Raw genomic sequence first — 16,190 nt, forward strand, 5'->3', positions numbered from 1 at the left:
ATATTTTACTGTCTGGTACAGCAGTTCATACCCATTTAGTTTTGACAAAAAATACAGTATATATTGTATGTATTTATTTATGTAGTTCGTAATTTATTATTATTATTATTATTATTAGTTTTTTTTTCAGTCACACATCATTTCTGTTTCACATCAAAGAAGGCCTGTTTGAGTTTCTTCCTGCTCCTCATGTGTGGTGTAAGGCTTTGAGATCAGATCTGCTACCGTACACATACTACTACACACAATACTTTCTTTACACTTTGAAACCTAAACAAATTGCCTTGATTTCTTTCCAAAAAAATGGGCGAAATGCAGTGAGCAATAGTAATAACCCAAAAATTTAGGTGGGTAATAGCCCAAAAATTAGCAAGGAATAGGAAAAAAGTACAAGAAAATTACCTGAAAATTTGTAACCCTTGCTTTTTATTATTTTTTTCTAAATCTACTAATTTAACTTATTAACTATATTAAAGCAAACACACAAGGAAATCCTAAAAAAGTGCCTAAAATGATTAAAATTCTGTAATGTATTTTGACAAACTTGATAAATATCGTTTTCCTCTAGCTTTTTCTTTTTTCCCTTGACATTTTACCCTAGCTTTTTTTTCTAAATATACTAATGTACCTAATTAAATTTAAAAGCAAACACTCAAGGAAATGATCTGAAAAAAGTGTGTAAAATAATCCAAATACTGTAATATAATTTTACATATGTAATGAAATGATTTTTTTCTGTGGCTTTTAATATTTTTCTAGACATTTTTCCGTAGCTTTTAAAAAATAACTTTCTAAATCTACTAATTTCTTGCAACATGTGGAACATTTCTTGCTAAGGTGGTCTTTGACTTTTTCGCCATGTTTTTGGGAGAAGTCACACCAGTATGTTCAGGGTTCAAAGATTCAGATATTTGTAAAAGACAGCACAAGAAAAGTGATGTCACTCCAGGTTTCAAGGGGTTAAACTACCCAGTATTCGTGTTGATCTCTGACTCTTTTTTAAATTTCCTTTTGTGTTTTAGTCGATGAACATTTATCAGAATCTGAACCGGCGTCAGCACGACCTCGTCATCCACCTCATGGACATCGCCATCATCGCCACTGACCTGGCGCTCTACTTCAAGTGAGTACAGCAGCACGCAGACAGATTTACACATCAGTTATTGACCGAACAGAGACACCGTTCACAGCTCGCATCAAAATGTGTCTCATAGCCACATTGTATCCTGAAATGATTTCATTTAGTTACATTTACACCCAGTTTGGGTCTAGCAAATACACACAATAAAAACGTATGACACACAGAGATGTGCGTAACTGTGGAGGACTGAAAATGATGAAATAACAAATAAATAAATGTGTCAATAAATAAGTGAAAATGCCAAAAATGGCAATATCTATTGAATTTCCATTTTATTTACCAGTTTATTCATTTTTATATTTATTTGCTTATTTATTTATGCATTATTTTCCTTATCGCCTATAAATACATTTATTTATAATAATAAACGTAGGGTGCTGCTACTATTTTCTGGGCTCTGGAGCTTCAGTATAAAATCAGCAACAAATAATCGGATCTTCAGTCAGGAACATGTGGACGAGGTCTCAGCACAGTGTTCCTAACATCAGGAAAAGTTTTTGTATATCAGTCCGTGGAGTGAAACTCTGGAACAGTTTAATGTGGAGCTAAAACAATGTCCAAAGCAGAGCTGAGTGATGTGTGGGAGACGGTGTCACTAATGCCGGTAAAGAACATGCAGTAAAGACAAACAAGACATTAAGTTTATTATGAAATACTGTTTTATTTCTGTGCAGGAAGAGGACGATGTTCCAGAAGATCGTGGACCAGTCCAAGACCTATGAGAACTGGAACGATTGGACCAAGTACATGATGCTGGAGACCACGCGCAAAGAGATTGTCATGTAGGCACAAACACACAAACGTGCACTCACAAACTAAAGCGCCGTCCACATCAAGCACTCTAACTGTGACTATAACTAAGACAATAACGGGGGGGGGGGGTCCACACCAGAAAAAAATGGATGTTGATGACCTGCTACTACTGTACGCTGCGAGGAGGTTAAGTGAGATAGTCTTTGGTCCAGGACACAAGGTGCAGGTCCACCAGCATCCTGTCCAGCTTCTCACAGAGCAGTGAGGGTTGGATGGTATTAAATGCACTGGAGAAATGAAAAAAAGGTGATTCTCAAAGTGTAGCCCCCCCGTGTCAAGGTGGGAGTAGGCCCGCTGCAGTAGGTAGATGATGGCATCCTCAACGCCCACCTCCTCCCGGTAGGAAAACTGAAACGGGTTCTGTGCACGCTGACCTGATCAGCAGTGATGTAGGGAGGGGGTTGATGGGAGGCTGCTGCATTGGTGGGAGTCACAGCTGCATCATCCAGGTCAGAGATGTCCTGAAAATGAGGCTTTAACGGAGTGAGGCTGATGGTGTGCTCCGATATCGGTAGTTGTCAGAGCAGCAGCAGCAGCAGCGGTGAACGTCGCAGTGGTAGCAGTGGCGATGGTCATCCCAGGAGCAGCAGCAGTGGTGGTTGCAGAAGCAGCAGCGTTGGTGGTTGTCGTGGCGGCAGCAGGGGTGATGAAGAGGAGGCAGCCGGGGCTTGGCAGTCAAATCATTATAATTATTGCTATTTTTATTATTATAGTTATCGTCGTAGTTATCATTAACGTTAAAACTGTCGTTATAGTTATTGTTAACCTTATAGTTATCATTATTGTAACAATTATAGTTATAGTTATCGTTCTTGGTGTGGACGGCTCTTAAAACACGAGGGAGGCACCAACAGAGATATACGGAAAAACAAACCTGAGTCATGTGATGTGTTTCCAGGGCCATGATGATGACTGCCTGTGACCTGTCCGCCATCGCCAAACCGTGGGAGATTCAGAGCAAGGTACGAACCTGTGTGATCTCCACACAAGGTCCTCTTCATACTTCACAGCAGTCGGTGTAAAAAAGGCACTCCAGCCTCTCTGACACCCAGCCGTTCACAGTAATAAGGCGCACGCTCGTACACAGGCACCATGAGAGGCTCTGCGAGGGGCGGACCGATGATAAAGTAGACGGAGAAAGACATTCTGTCAGCGCTGCCATTTCTCCCAGCAGTGATTCCTGACGGCCTCATGCATCAAAAGCAACTCGCTGCTTTTCATTCCCCTCATCACCGCGTGGCAGGCTCGGCATTTTATTTCAGTCAAGTACGTAATATACACATCGCCGCCGAGCCTGCACACACAGGCATATCAATATGAACAGGAAGTGTGTCTGCTGCTATTCGACAGATGCTGCCGGAGGGTCATTTTTTACATTTATTTGTCTGCAATTGACTGGGAACATATGCTTTTTATCAGTTACGCCGGCCTCGCATTCTTATACATGCACAGAAGATGGAAACTCATAGCAATTGCATTAACACAGAGCCCATAAAAAAACAAGCAGTGGCAATTTAAAGCGCAGCTAGTTGAGTCGTGGTGAAGGGTTTCACGCGTCTGGGGACAGAAGAATTTCATTTCTGCATCCAAACTTCTGTTATTTTGTCAGATTTTCTTCCAATCTGTAAATTAGTGGATGATTTTATGTCCCCAGGATGCTAGAAATTATTCAAATAAGATGATTTGTGAAGGAAAAAATGTCTGCTTGAACTGTTCCCACCCTTAGACCTTTACTTAACCAGTAATGAGGGGGTCACAAGTAGACATGGCTTCATTTCAGAGGGTCACGAGCTGAAAATGTTAGTGCTCCTTCTCATTTTCTAGATCAGTAGCTCCTGTGCTGTCACGGCATGCATCATTTAAGAGGACTTTTTTTTTTCCTTCTCCCAGGCTCATTCAGAAAATAAGCCCACTCGGTGAAGGGAGTCTATTGTTGTTAATGTGGAATCAACATTAACTTGCAGCTTTAAACACCAGCCGTGCTCAACTTTTCTTTTAAAGCCGGAGCACAGAACTTTTGTCTCGCAGTGAAAGTAACCAGACAAACTGTAGGTGGGTTTCCTTTAACCCTCAAAGTGCGCATTAAAATTGTGACTATAAAATATGCCTAATGGAACCACATCAATTTTGAAAAAACCTAATTATCGCAAAAAAAGTTTTTTTTAGGTGGTATTTCAGGCGATTCGAAAAGGCCATATTTCACAAAACTTCAATGGAAACACTTTTAGTCTTTTCTAGGTCACATGATGTTATGGCTATGTGCTTGTCAGTAGGAACTGGCTCCCTCATGATGCAGCAGGAGCTACAAGAGCTGTTATTGCATCACATAACTCTGAGAAAGTTGTGCAAATCATCCCGAAGTTTAAATCTACAATTCCTCTGTGAAATCGTGAACTATCAGCTCCCAGAAATCCCTCATATGTGGCCGCTCCCACATATAAGGGGCTCGCCTTTACATTATGGCTCCATAACACGCCTACGTGGCCTTGGATTGGAAATAATGACGGCTAGTTTGGTGGCTTCAATAGAAATAAAGCTGCTAATGTTTCGAACATCCATCGCCATGGTTACTGGGATGTTATCAACAGAGAAGAAGTCACAGAAAATCACTCAGTGGAAACACAGTCATCTTCCAATTGTGTTTTATCAACATTTTGAAAATTTCGATTAAGTTTTGTGCAAATCTGTAATGGAAAGGGGAGGTTAGATGAAAATATTTAATTTGGAAGACTGAAAATACATGATTCTCAACGGTTTGGAGCATTATTTGGGTAATGTGTTTATATGAAGCATCATCATCATCATGTAGAAACCTGTCAGGTCAAGTGGGAAAAGTCTTTAGAAGGGCTTGAAAAAAATAGCATTTTGATGTTAAAACATGCGTACTTTGATAAGAAAAAAGTTTAATGTCAAGAACTGAATACATAAGGAACATAAGGGAAGCTACAGAATGATATAAAAACCTAATAATAATCTTAATAATAATGGAGCTACCCTTTTATTATTTAAACAAACAGCCTTTTCTTCACAATCATCCCTCACCTTCACGCTCCGATTATCAAAACCATGTTACATGTAAATGTCTTTTATGGTTGTTTTTGAACAGGTGCATTATGCAAGCTGTTATAAAACAAAAACATAGAGATGGAAAAATATTTATTACTGCACAAAGTGTTATTGCAAACAGAAGTAAAGTTTTATATGTCTTCAGTTCTCTAACTCCTCCTGCATTGCACAACTACTGCCAATTAGGATATTCCCTTTTTATTTTTAAGCCTTTTTTTTTTTTTTTTTTATTTAACCTTTGCCTGCTCCTGGTGAGTCAGCTCTACATCCCACACACACTGTCAGGGTATCTATCTCCGGCTCCGGCCGGCCTCCTGCGAATTGTGCTCCCAAAGTAGTTTGATGACTAACTCTTCTCCTTTTTAAAGGTGAATTCATATATTTCAGCTGCCCTTCGAAATGTTTTGGTGGTTACCGTGTTCAGAGTCTTGCACATGCTCAATTGTTTGTTTTTAACTGAGTGAATCTCAGCTGCTGCCAAATGAGTCGCTATAGTAGCTCTGCTTTGTGATTTATATAGATAAGATGGTCATATTTCTACACAAAAATCTTCCACAGTACAGATAGATTCTCTCAGATTTTCGCTGATGATAGACGGGTCTCTCTAAGATGTTATTGAGAGACAAAAGCGCCGGCTGCTTCACTCTAGATAAGATATTCCACTGACATTTTTATGGCTGATATTTTATTTCGTTCTCAGTTCTGCCGCCCACGCGTGCAGAATATCTGGCTGCACCAGCCGCGTGGCAATTGTTCCCCAAAACCGGCTTGATGACTAACTCTCTAAAATGAGGTTCCTATCGTGAATGCAGAATTCACATATTGTTCATCGGATCTCACGTTGCTCCATTTTAGGTTTGTGAGGGCAGACAAAACAGGCTTTCATCTCGTCAAGACACAAAGCCCGAAACTGCCTTGTGAGCAGTGAATAAGATTCTCATTTATGGGACATTGTGAAAGCTTTATGGGCTGATTTTAGCCACATGCACGGGAAGACTTCCTGCTTGTTAAAATGCCACTCAAATCATGGAAATGGTGCTCCTGCTGTCTTACAGCCTGTGTCTTACAGCCTGTGTCTTACAGCCTGTGTCTTACAGCCTGTGTCTTACAGCCTGCTGTCTTACAGCCTGTGTCTCACAGGAGAGTTTCACCAGAGAGCACTGACATTATTTGTCATAATCAGTTTATCAACTGAGGGGAAATAAATCCACAACCGTTTTGATAAAAGAGCATTCATACAAGCAAAAATGTCAAACTTTCTTTGGTTTCTTTTATTTAAGTGTGCCATTTTTTCCTCGTCCATTGTGCGTTAAACGTGTTTTGGACGGTTTGTTTGCTTTAAGGGGACCTGTTATGCTTTACCTCGGCAATTTGGTGTAATTTTTTTTTCACACGTGAGTAGAAGATGAGCAACTTCAGAGGAACTGAAAATAAGCAAGAAATTAGTAAGAAGTGCAAGAAAGTTATCCATTGTTTTTGAAAGATCAAATTTGTCCGGAGTTTAAAGGTTTAAAAACTTGTGAAAGGTGTCTAAACGCTACTACACGCAGCTACATGCTGACATCAGGGAAACATGTAGTCTTGGTTGCCAGTGTTGTTAATTTGTCCCTGATTTTCGACCAGATTCCTGTTGGAGCATGTCCTGCAGAGTTTAGAAGCTTTCATTGGTGATTTTTCGCGATAGAAAGTGCCGCTCTTCTCAGTTATAGTCATTCCCCAGCTGCAGTGCAAAGATGCAAAAGACCTAAAAAGCTGACGAATCAGAGAAGGCGGGTGATCCAGCACAGACAGTATGAGGAAAATAAATTGTTTTATGAGCATTAAAGCATGTAAACACGCTCTAGGAGAAACAGTGACAACCGAATGCAGCTTGTTTTTGAAAACCTTGATCCCCAAACTATCAAGTTTTTGGAAACCGTAAAAAGCAGCTTGTTTTGAGCCTAACCGTAGAGTTTATCCAGAGGACTCAAAACAACAGGGAGTGCTGAAGTGAAGATGAGAATCAGCTGAAGGGTTTTACATGTGATTGTTGTTATTGTCACTTTTTGTGTTGTTGTTGTTGTCACCAGCACCACTGACTCAAATCCCCTTTGATTCACGCTGTAGGTGGCGCTGTCGGTCGCTGCAGAGTTCTGGGAGCAAGGAGACCTGGAGAGGACGGTCCTGGAGCAAAATCCCATAGTAAGGACACAAAGAGAGCGAGGCACTAAAAACAGGGGTTACAGAAAGCGTTTGGGGGGTGGAGCATGTTAGATGGCATGCACATGACAGTATTATGTAATGTATTAGTATATTTGTATTGTATTCATTCCTATGAGAGCTGCTCATTGGCACATGAAGCAGAAAACGCTCTTTTTCTGGGTGGGTTTCGGATTATGTAAAATACCCGGATCCACTGGCCCGTCGAGCATGTGTAGTAGAGATGAGCGCGTTCGAGTGTGCCCGAGCGGGTAACTTCCACCAGCAGAGCGACTGACTTCTGCATTAGTGCCTTACTAGCTTGAATGGGGGTCTAAAAAATTAAATCTTCTGGCTCTTTTAGACTTTCCAAATGTTATTGAAGCAGATGGTTTACATCTATAAAGTGATAGGAGTCGTTTCGCAGGGGTTTTGATGCTCACAAAAAATTATTCACTGACAGACGTTTCTTTCCCCATGTAAGTCAGTGGGGCCAGTGTGCATCACGTGACCGACTCAAACGGTGTAATCCCACTTCAGCCACTGTGTAAATTTTGCATCAGTGCATGGCGCTCTTCCCGGGGGCAGAACATTGAAGATGATCAATGTTCTTCACTTCAACTGTCTGTGATTTTAATGTTTTGGTGGATTGGTGTATTTTTACATGAACCTTTTTAAGGTTGACTGTGGAAAATTGGGCATTTTTTTCACGTTACACATCCTGAAGTTCATCAAGGTTCAGGGCTTAAAGGTCTGATCTTTATAATGAGCCTCGGGCTCGTTGGATCCTTTATAATTCAAAGTTTTTTTGTTTTGTTTTGTTTATGTAGCGCCTTTAAAAAAACAGTTAACAAAGTGCTCTGACAAACAGAGCAAAGCCGAGGCTGAAAACTCCAGAGTTAATAAGACAAAGGAAGTTAGTCAATAATGCCGACAAAGGGCAGACGAGATTGACGGCAGAATTAAACAGGAGAGTCGAGGCAGAGAGACGTACGGTAACGAAAAAACGATAATCTGAGCAAACCTGGACATTATTCTGTAGTTTGAAGAACTTAATGCTGCACATCTAAAAAGCTGTTAAATGCGAGATCAATCATTTCAATTAATTTGAATTGAAAAATGTTTTTGTGTCGCCGGATTTTTCTGTTTAATTTTATATTTCCAGTGTTTTCTTTCACATAAGTTTGTGCCAGTTAAAGTTTGAGAGGAGGAGGATTTGGTGGGTGGACAGGAATCATGGGAATTAAGGCAGGACAAGGCTTTCCTTGAGGCTTCAATTTAGGACGGAGAGCGGGAAGGACACGATTAGAGAGAAGGAGAACAAGAGACAGAAACGCAGTTGGAAGACAAAATGAAAAGACAGATTTAGTTCCCCGTGGCGGTGGTGTTGAGCGATGCACAGGCCATTATGTGGAGCAGTGATACAGAAAGAGCGGGCGCTGTGGCCCTAACCCAGCCGACCGTTCCCTCCTCTGGCTCTCTCTCCTCCACTCTGCCTCCGTGTCTCTCCCCCCTCGCTCCGTTTCAGTCCCTCGTGTCCTTGAGACACTTGAAGTGCGAGAAGCACCATCCCACACTCTCTAACCTCGCGGTGCTCCGAATTTAATAGCATCTGTGTCAGCAGGGAAAACTTTTCATTTTGATCAGTTTGTGTTTTCCCAGCAGTCGATTGTGTGACTCACTGTGGTCTGACAGGAAAAGAAAGACTTTGCAGAGGCTGCGGCACAAACGTAGGTGGGCAATTACAGCCAGCGTGAACCCTCTGACAGGTTCCTGCGGTCCAGTGCGCCGCGCGCGTCTTTTCAGAAGTGCCCGCTGCTGCGAATATAATGTAACTTCACACCTTCAGAGTTTTATACATGAACACATATATGCTGTTTATACGTACAGCATAGTTTCAAATCTAACTGGGTGAATTAAGGGTTAATTTTAACCAAACCAGAGCAGGCGATTGTTGGAACAGCAGCGAGACAAAACAAGACGCTTTTTGTGAGTTTTAGTTTGTTTCTGTTGACTTTGAATTTTGTTTAAAGGTGATTAAATGAATGAAATGATGTATATTTAAATGAAGACACGTGAGTTTGGAATTGGTGATTTTTGGGCTGTTTCTTGTTAAACTGAAAGCATCTTACTCTAACAAACAGGTTTATCTCTGTAGGGCCCTGTCCATGATGTTGTCTGACACCTATAATAACAATCTGAGCCTGTCAGCGGCGAAAACCAGCACTTTTAATGGATTTAAATCGATGGTGCAAACATGCACAGAATGGTCACATCGCAGTCAGTTTTTTTGGCTCAATAATGGATCTGTTTTACAAATTGTAGATACTTAAACACAGAATCATGGTAAAATTGGGTCCAGGTTAAAAATATCAGACTTACCCTTTAAGTAAGTTGATAAATCCAGTCTTATTTTATTCCTTTTTTTTCTTCAGTCATTTTCAAGGTGAACACTTGCGCCGCTGTTTGTAATGCAAAGATGTTGTGACGTGTGTGCAGATAATGAGGCAGCTAGGTCGGTTAGCCTGCAGGCTGTCCCCCAGATACAAACCAGGGGCCGAATTTATTTTGGTCAGACAAAGTGAGAAGTGTTGAAGGAGCTTTACTGTCCGTAATTGTCGCTGCAAACTGTATTTATTTAATCATAATACAGATGAAGCGATTAAACCGCGGTGGCTCAGCAGGAGGGTCGATGATCTCGTCAGTATTTGTGTTTTAACCACTTTTTTCTTCTTCTTCAGCCCATGATGGACAGAAACAAAGCCGACGAGCTTCCGAAGCTGCAGTGTGGTTTCATCGACTTTGTTTGTGCTTTTGTGTACAAGGTCAGACATCACACCGAACACAAACACACACTTCTGATTCTCTAAACCGACCGAACACTCGCTGCAGCCGAGCATGAGCGTACAGGTGCGACACCTGTTGAATTTGATCTCAGACTGTTCAGTTCTTCTGCTTTATCTGGTAATTGATGGCATTTTAACTCGATATCGACTTTTCGGCTCAGTAACTGTATTTCAAGATGGTTCAGGTGCACAACTTGATTACAGTCATCGACTCTGCGAGCAGCAACTGGAACTCGTTTGTTAGTTTTATATTTCAAAGATTTCATCAATGTTTGGCTCTAACAAAGCTGTATTGATTGGCTGCGATCTGATTTGTGTTGACTCGTCCTCCCTGCGGCTCTCCAGGAGTTCAGTCGTTTCCACGTGGAGATCACCCCCATGCTGGACCGCCTGCTCAACAACAGGAAGGAGTGGAACGCCCTGAAGGAGGTGCACGAGGCCAAGCTGGCGGCCATCGAGGAGCAGAAGAAAGCCAAGGAGGAGGCGGCGCAGAAAGCTGCGGGCACCAGACAAGGTAAGGAGGCTAAACACACAGATGCATCACTCGGTTTCATGAGTGGCGGAAATAGTTTAAACATTTTGGTTGATGACGTTGAGGCAGATTTGAGTGAGAGATTTATGTCAAACCTGCTGCCTAGGGACCATACGCTGCAAAAAATTCAAAGTTAAAAAGCTGAAATTTCTTCAATTGCTTGTTTTTTGCTTGACCTCATTGAAGTAAACTTATGGCTGGTGTTATGAATAAGTTTGAGGAAAAAGAAATCATAAATATTTTCTCTGTGTTTAGGCAAATGTACTTGTTTTTAGTGTAGTTGACTAGTTTTGAGATATTTTTGAGTTCTGTTGAGACTAGATATTTTTAACAAATCTTAGCACGTAAATTTTCCAGTTCTGTTGCCAAATATTTTTACTCGGGGTTCCTGCGGATTCTTAAAAAGTCTTAAAAGGCATTAAATTCATCAACATAAAATTAAGGCCTTAATTAATATTAAAATGTCTTAAATCAGACTTTCAAAAGAACATAACAAGAAGGATTTTGGTTTTTTTTTTTTCTTATGTTGCACTATAAAATTTTAAAATAACTGGAAATATATTTTATTTAGTTTGGTTATGGTAAAATCAGTCTTAAATTTAATCCGAATGGCAATTTAAAAAGCCTTAAAAAGTCCTAAATCTAACCTGCCTTAAGCTGCAGGAACCCTGTTTACTTATTTCAAGTAATATTTCCACCAATTTACTGCTTTTTTTCTTGTTTTTTAGAGATGACTTTTTGCAGTTTAGTAACAGAATAGACACACAAATATACGCACAAATACACACATACAGGTGTAAAAAAACCTATATGTGCATTTTTCTTATTGTCACGTTAAATGATAGAAAAATAACTTTCTCTCTGTTTTTCCTTCCCTTCCTTCCTTTCTTTCTTTCCTTCCTTTTTTCCTTCCTCCTGCAGCGAGTGCAGCCCAGTCCAATTCAAAGACTTGTGTCGTCAGCTAGAGCTGCTGTAACAGCACCAGGTCGCCCGCCTCACGGTGGCGGTCCAGCGTCCACGGTTTTTTAAAATAAAAATTTTTTTTTTTCCATTGTCATTTTTGAGATTTCACCTGAAATCCAGTTTGCTGAAAGCACATCTCTTTCTCCAGCTCTCTCCTGAACTTTGTCTGCTCTGCTTTCCTTCTGCTCTGCTCCTTCCTGTCCGTACTTTGATACTCGGATACTGTGATACTCGGATACTGTGATACTCATTAGATGCTCTCGGCATTACGATGCCTTCAGGCGTTTGTTAGAAACTCAGATTTCTGCAGAACAAAAAGATTACATGCACAGGGTCGCGATGTACTTTTTCTCTGTGTCAGTGCACTGGTGGATGTAACTTTTAAAATTACGAGCGCCAAAATAATTTCCTTTGTAACAGAACCTCCGTTGTTACTGCACCACTTGGTGTATTTATCCTTCTTTCTTGGCACTTTAGCCGCGGCCAGATCCAATTAAAAAAATACAAAATTGACTGAGATGTGCCATCTCATATGGATCACACAATATTGGTATTATTAATAATTCTTTTTTATTTTTATTTTTTTAAGATTATTTTTGGGGCATAGCCTCTGTAAACGGGGCGCCTGCTAAAAGGCGCTCCATCATTTTCTGATATGATTTTAAAAAAATGATCATCATGATAATTGCAATAATTCGACCAGTTGAAATGAAGATGTCATACTGTTACGCACGACAACAACAAACATGGCTGAAAGCGAAATTGCTACCAGCTTCAAAGCGGAGGAGCGCAGCTCCAGAAAGGGGCGTGGCTTCAGTGGCGGCGTTAGGCCTCGGTTTAAGATGATTTTTTCATGAGTCTGTGGGAACGTAAGCCGACACGGGCAAACTATAACATTAACGCTGACATTAGGGATGATAACAATTGATCAATGATTGATTAATCGGTCGTAGAATTTATTTGAACATGTGAAATTTAATCAATTAATAAATAGACTATGAAATGCTGTCGAAGTAAATATGCAATATGTTTCTGTCAGCTTTGACTAAAGATAAAATGCATTTGGTATTGTCTGAAATAAGCAAAGTTTTTATGTTTTGTTTTTTTTAAATAACGATTAATCGATTAATCGGTCGTAATTTTACCGTTTAAACTATTGAGAGTCCTTACAATTTGTAAACCTAGTTAATATATAAAACTGTACACTTATTTTTTTTGCAATTGTATATTCTTAAAATTATTAAGAAAATATTTTTCAGTAATTTGTCATTTCATCAAGAATATTATTATAGATATGATATATCATATATGATATTATCATAGGGCCATATTCTTTCTAAAAAAAAAAATGTACATGGTCACAGTTAGTGTGATCCCAAACATGATTACATGGAGCATTGTAGCAAAAATCTGAAGGAAAATATTTATTCATTTACTTTATGAGACGTATTCAGTAGTTACTGCTTTCAGCCATATTCAGACACATTTTGAGTAGAAATCTACTGCGCTTTTCAGTTGTGTATTTTTTTTAAATTATATTGAGACTAATTTGGTGATGTCACATATTCGATAAGACTTATTTAGTATATAATTAGTAACAAGTTATTACTGTAATTCGAGTCCTGCTCATGCGCACAAACTTTGAGCTTTGTTAGGGTGCAGTAATACCATCATGGACATTTTTAATTTAGGTGATGTCTCTTATAAGTTAAAATATTGATTTATGTCGTCCTGTAATTATGGCATCACCATCTTCCTCATGTGATTTTCACAGTTAAAGCTCGTAAATTCTGAAAACTGTGTTTCTGTGGACTCATTTCTCGCTCTTAACACACAGTATGTATAACTTTTACTGTAGTTACTGATAAAGAAATGTGAATTTCCTAATGAGTCGCTTTGCAGAAATTAGTAAAAGTATGTCGCTATTTTCCTGCTGAACTGGTGTGTGTGTGTGTGTTTTTACTGAGCTGAGTTTAGATTCAGATAGTTTACTGTAGTGTTAGTGTGTGTGTGTGTGTGTGTGTGTGTGTGTGTGTGTGTGTGTGTGTGAATGCTTTCTGCATCCACAAACATTCCTGTGTGGTCTTATTGGTCTAAACAGAAGATAAATGTGTATATTTCCGGATTAAACACAGGTTTTTGCAGATAGACGGTGTTTGAAAGCACTTCTGTCAGTGTTTCGTTTCCAAGACAGCGACCGTTGACACTCTCTCTGCATGTTTGTTGAACTCTCGCTGCACTTTCATTTCATTCCCCGAGAGAATCTGTTTGGAAAAGTTTTGCGCTCTTTTCAACCGTGAGGATTTACAACCCAGCAAGCTTTTGAATGACAGCAGCGTGCAGGAGCTGGCCAACTGTTGTGCCAACATGCGTTTCCCCCAAAGTAGGTATCCCCCGCTGGTAGTGAGTCCGACAGTTTCAGTCAGGGAAAATAAACAAGAAAATCTTTTCAGCCCAAAGCACAGATGTTTATTGATCATACGAGAAGATATTCAGGCTTTAAATGGAGTTGCTTGAAAAAAAAATATCAGTAAGCACTGAATTACAAAAAGCATCAACTAGATTAAAACTGGGTTAATCCGGTTAACCCTTTAGGGCCCGCTTTAATATTATACACTCATATCGCTTTGTGCACAAAATGATCTTTTCAAAATCAAGCTTTAAAAAATATTATACATTAATCTTATTTTCTACTCTCCTTGAGTCAATTTTTAACCAACATCAGTCCTAAACATAAATAAAATATCCATTAATTTTCAGAATTGTAAAACTTAAAAAAAAACAGGTTTTTATGCCACTATCTTTTAAGATAAAAAAAACACACACAAAAAACCCAGAATTATTGTCAATATACTACATGCAAAGTAGATTTTCTTGTTGATATTCACAGTCTGGGATCTGTCAGTGATCAGCAGCTACATTGACTGTGACAGGTCACCTGGTGAAAATAGCATGTATTTCCTCCATATGCCAAATATGGTCAAAATGACCTCATCAGGTGGAAAATAGTCAAAATGACAAATTCAGAGTCAAAAGCCCAGAATGACACCCAGAAATAATACAAGTCCTGTTTTTCTGCTCTGATGGCTGTGGGATCAAAAATGTCAGTTTGAATGGGTTTCAATGGAGCATTTTTTCACCTGAACAGTCTGAATGTAACTATTTAGTTTCCACAGTGTATTTGAGACTTATTGTAGGAGCTGAGCTACAAATTCACTGATTTCAAATACACAATCTGGACTACATTTAGGACACATGCATGAGCACAGCCACAGTTATTATTATATAATTGTGTTAATTCTGTTTCCAGATGTCTGAGTTTTATGTAACTATTGTAGTGACATCTTTCTAATTATTACACAGAAAAATAAATAAAACTATAAATGCAACATTTCTGATATGCTTTTCATAAAATTACTGTCCACCAGAGCTGCTCGTTTTACTCCCATAAGTCATCTCCAGTGCAGTTTCTGAGAATCTGGCAGTACATCCAACCGATCTGGTGAGCCAGCCCAGGACCTGCACATCTGTCTTCTTCACCTACATGATCCTCTGAGACTAACCGCTGAGACGAGCGTCCCTGAGACAGTTTGTGCAGAAATTCTTTGGTTTAGAGAGGCTGTTCTCAGACAGTCTTGCAGGTGAAGATGCTGGATGGAGTTTGGTGTTTTTGATAAAACAGCTTCAAATCTCTCAGTAAGGGCTGTCTTGGCAAAACCAGATCCACTCAAAAAACACTCAGCTCAAGATTTCTATGATAAAGGGGTGTTAAAATTCAAATTATGCATGAAAATAACAAAGTCAGACCGCTCTGGAAACTGTTTTTGTCCCGTTTTTGTAGAAAACAGATGCATGCAGAAGAAGAGAAGTAAATTTTTTTAGCATACATGTCAGTTTCACTGTTGAACATGTTAATATTTGTTGTGAGGAAAACATCTGAAAACTGGCTGTGAGAGAGTGAATCTGTGTGAATGAGAGCGAATGGTGTGCAGCACTAATGCAGGATCACTGCAGGAAACATGCAAAAAGCAAGACTGACACAACAGCTGCGCTATCCATTTGCATGTTTCTGTGTTTGTGTGCGTGCGTGTGTGCGTGTGCACGCAGCGGTTAATTCTCCCACCTAGAGCCATACATAATACTGTTATAAAACACAACATGACGCCTGAGTGGGATAATGAAAAGTGATCGCCACTGGAGCCTCGATGGGAGGCAGGACTCGAGCTAAATTCATCATCCCCCCTCCTCCCTCCTTCGCGCGCTGTAGTAATACAATAATAGCATGGATATATAACCCAAGTGTGTCGTCACTGGTGTATGACGAAAGTAGCCATGACGTCAGGGCTTGCTGGCAGCGCAGAGCATTGCCGTATATGGTTGTGATGATCAGCTGAGCTCGTGAAGCTCGGCTCTGACGCAGCCACAACCCGTGACTGCAGAGAGAGAGGCAGCAGCTGTAGTGCACCCGTGAACCTGCAGGAAGGGAGCTTCAGCCTCATTCCAGCAGCGATCGGGGGCAGTCGTGACTGCAGAGCTGCCAGCCTGCAAGCAACAGCCGAGAGAGCGATGCAGGACTATTTATAGGACGACTGTGCATGGGTCGGCTGCAGTTTCTATGCAGAAGAAGTCACTTGACTGGTTCGCTCAGGCT

At 40.1% G+C, this 16,190-nt stretch overlaps 1 protein-coding gene across 1 annotated transcript in view; it reads left to right on the forward strand.

Moving 5' to 3' along the window:
- pde6a (phosphodiesterase 6A, cGMP-specific, rod, alpha) overlaps window positions 1-11,541 on the forward strand; it is a 40,834-nt gene extending 29,293 nt beyond the window's left edge. The window contains exons 17-23 of the mRNA XM_042493607.1: window positions 1,023-1,123; window positions 1,816-1,923; window positions 2,853-2,916; window positions 7,127-7,201; window positions 9,940-10,023; window positions 10,390-10,558; window positions 11,498-11,541. Of these exons, the coding sequence (XP_042349541.1) occupies window positions 1,023-1,123; window positions 1,816-1,923; window positions 2,853-2,916; window positions 7,127-7,201; window positions 9,940-10,023; window positions 10,390-10,558; window positions 11,498-11,541 (645 nt within the window). The remainder of the gene's footprint in view (window positions 1-1,022; window positions 1,124-1,815; window positions 1,924-2,852; window positions 2,917-7,126; window positions 7,202-9,939; window positions 10,024-10,389; window positions 10,559-11,497) is intronic.
- The last annotated feature ends 4,649 nt before the right edge of the window (window positions 11,542-16,190 follow it).

This window comes from Plectropomus leopardus, chromosome 9 (assembly GCF_008729295.1).
Source record: "Plectropomus leopardus isolate mb chromosome 9, YSFRI_Pleo_2.0, whole genome shotgun sequence".
Taxonomy (NCBI): Eukaryota; Metazoa; Chordata; class Actinopteri; order Perciformes; family Serranidae; genus Plectropomus; species Plectropomus leopardus.